Here is a 1,934-nt window from a genome sequence, read left to right as displayed (position 1 = left end):
GAATGTGCCAATAGTTTTTTTTAGTATCAGTTTTTGTTGGTTGTCTTAAGCACAAAAGCAAATCAGTGATCATAACAGAAAACTTTTGTTAATGATTGTGTTTAATGAATTGAATGTCATGTTGATGAGCAAATACAGAATAACAAAAATAAAGTCCTTAGGAATTTCATCATAAAGAGCATCATTTTAAACTCCAGAATACAAATAATCCACTCTATAGAATAAGAGTAAAATTGTACATAACAAATATGAAATGCTCTTAATGAGAGACCACGTTTGAATGGATGTTCATACATAGTAGCTGAAATATCTAAGGCCATAGGAAAAAACATTATATATAAATGTGAAGTTAATTCTCATCAATGGTTTTACAGAAAAAAGGATTTGTATTTGAGAACTTCAACTCTCCCTGATACTGTGCTAATTATGCTTTGGGATCAAGAAATCATAAGGAGAATAGCATATATATTCTAGATTTTATTCTTTAAATTTGTTGACTATATCAAAACCTGTCACCTCCATGAACAATCCTAAAAGTTCGATTTGCTCCCAGTTCCTCAGATATTAGAAGAAAATTTTAGCAGAACATTACTTTTCAAAATAATTTGATTCAAACAGTCTAATGCATTAATGTTTTTCCTTTGTGTCATTTTTTACTTTTTCTATATATGTAATTTTGGAGAATGATAGTATCCAGTGAAAATAAATTGTCCAGTGGAGAAGACAGTTGTTTCACAACACTACAAAATCATCTTTTCTTCATGGTTCTTTTAATCACATTTATTACTTCCTTATTTCTCAAACTATAAATAAAAGGGTTTAATAATGGGATTACTAAAGTATAAAAAATAGCAACAGGTATATCTTTATCTCCTTCATTCACTGAACTTGGTCGAATATACATGTAGAGAAGAGAACCATAAAATATTGACACAGACAGAAAGTGGGAAGCACATGTAGATAAGGCTTTGCTTCTTCCCTCTTTGGACTTCATTGTGAATATAGTAAAAAGGATGTAGAAATAAGATATCAGGACTATATTAATGGAAAAGATTTGAACAGATCCTGAAAAGATGAGTATCATCAATTCATTGATATAAGGGTCAACACAAGAGAGTCTATATAATGGGAGGACATCACAAAAAAAGTGCTTGATTACATGAGACCTACAGAAAGTTAACCTAAACAAGAACCCTATGTGAATTATGGAATGCAAGTTTCCTGCTATGTAGGCTCCTGTGGTCATTTGAAGGCAAAGCTTCTTGGACATCATGGTGTGGTACTGCAGAGGGTTACATATGGCCACATAGCGGTCATAGGCCATTGCTGCCAGAAGGAAGCAGTCTGCAGTTTCAGCAAGACAGAGAAAATAAAACTGTGCCATACATTCATAGAGAGAAATCATTCTGTCCACAGAAAAGAAGTTCTGTAGCATCTTGGGAGTGATGGCACAGGAGCATCAGGAATCCATGAGAGCCAAGTTTCCCAGAAAGATGTACATAGGTGTGTGAAGACGGCGTTCCATGTAGATCAAGACCACCAGTCCGAGATTCCCAACCATAGTGACCAGATAGATGGCTAAGAACACCAGGAATAGAAGGGTCTTTAGTTCTGGGTGATCTGAGAATCCCAGCAGGATGAACTCTGTTGTCAAGGAGTAGTTGTCCTCAGTCATCTTCAGCTTCTCTGTTGACTAGTGAGAAAGATGTAATATTGTGACTGTGAATCAATCAATTCCCCACATTATTACTATTATTATTATTTACTGTTATTATTAATTGGTACAGCAGAATATTTTCCTATGCAAATTTTATCTGCTGTCCCTGAAATAAAGAGCTCCTGTATTTTTTGTGGTTTTCTTTACTCGAAAGAGTCAACATTTTTGAAATTTACAGGACTGTTTTAAGAATCATGCTGGGTACTTAAAGTTGGAA

General features: G+C 34.2%; 1 protein-coding gene across 1 annotated transcript; it reads right to left on the bottom strand.

The window, feature by feature from the left end:
* Window positions 1–748: 748 nt before the first annotated feature.
* Window positions 749–1,675, bottom strand: LOC126505797 (olfactory receptor 5K3-like). Its single transcript, XM_050149048.1, is given in 1 exon segment — window positions 749–1,675. A coding segment is annotated over 1 exon segment (927 nt).
* Window positions 1,676–1,934: the final 259 nt, after the last annotated feature.

Source organism: Alexandromys fortis, unplaced genomic scaffold, assembly GCF_014885135.2.
Source record: "Alexandromys fortis isolate MF-2015 unplaced genomic scaffold, M_Fortis_MF-2015_v1.1 scaffold_4, whole genome shotgun sequence".
In the NCBI taxonomy this organism is placed as follows: Eukaryota; Metazoa; Chordata; class Mammalia; order Rodentia; family Cricetidae; genus Alexandromys; species Alexandromys fortis.
This window is presented reverse-complemented; position numbering and strand designations above follow the sequence as displayed.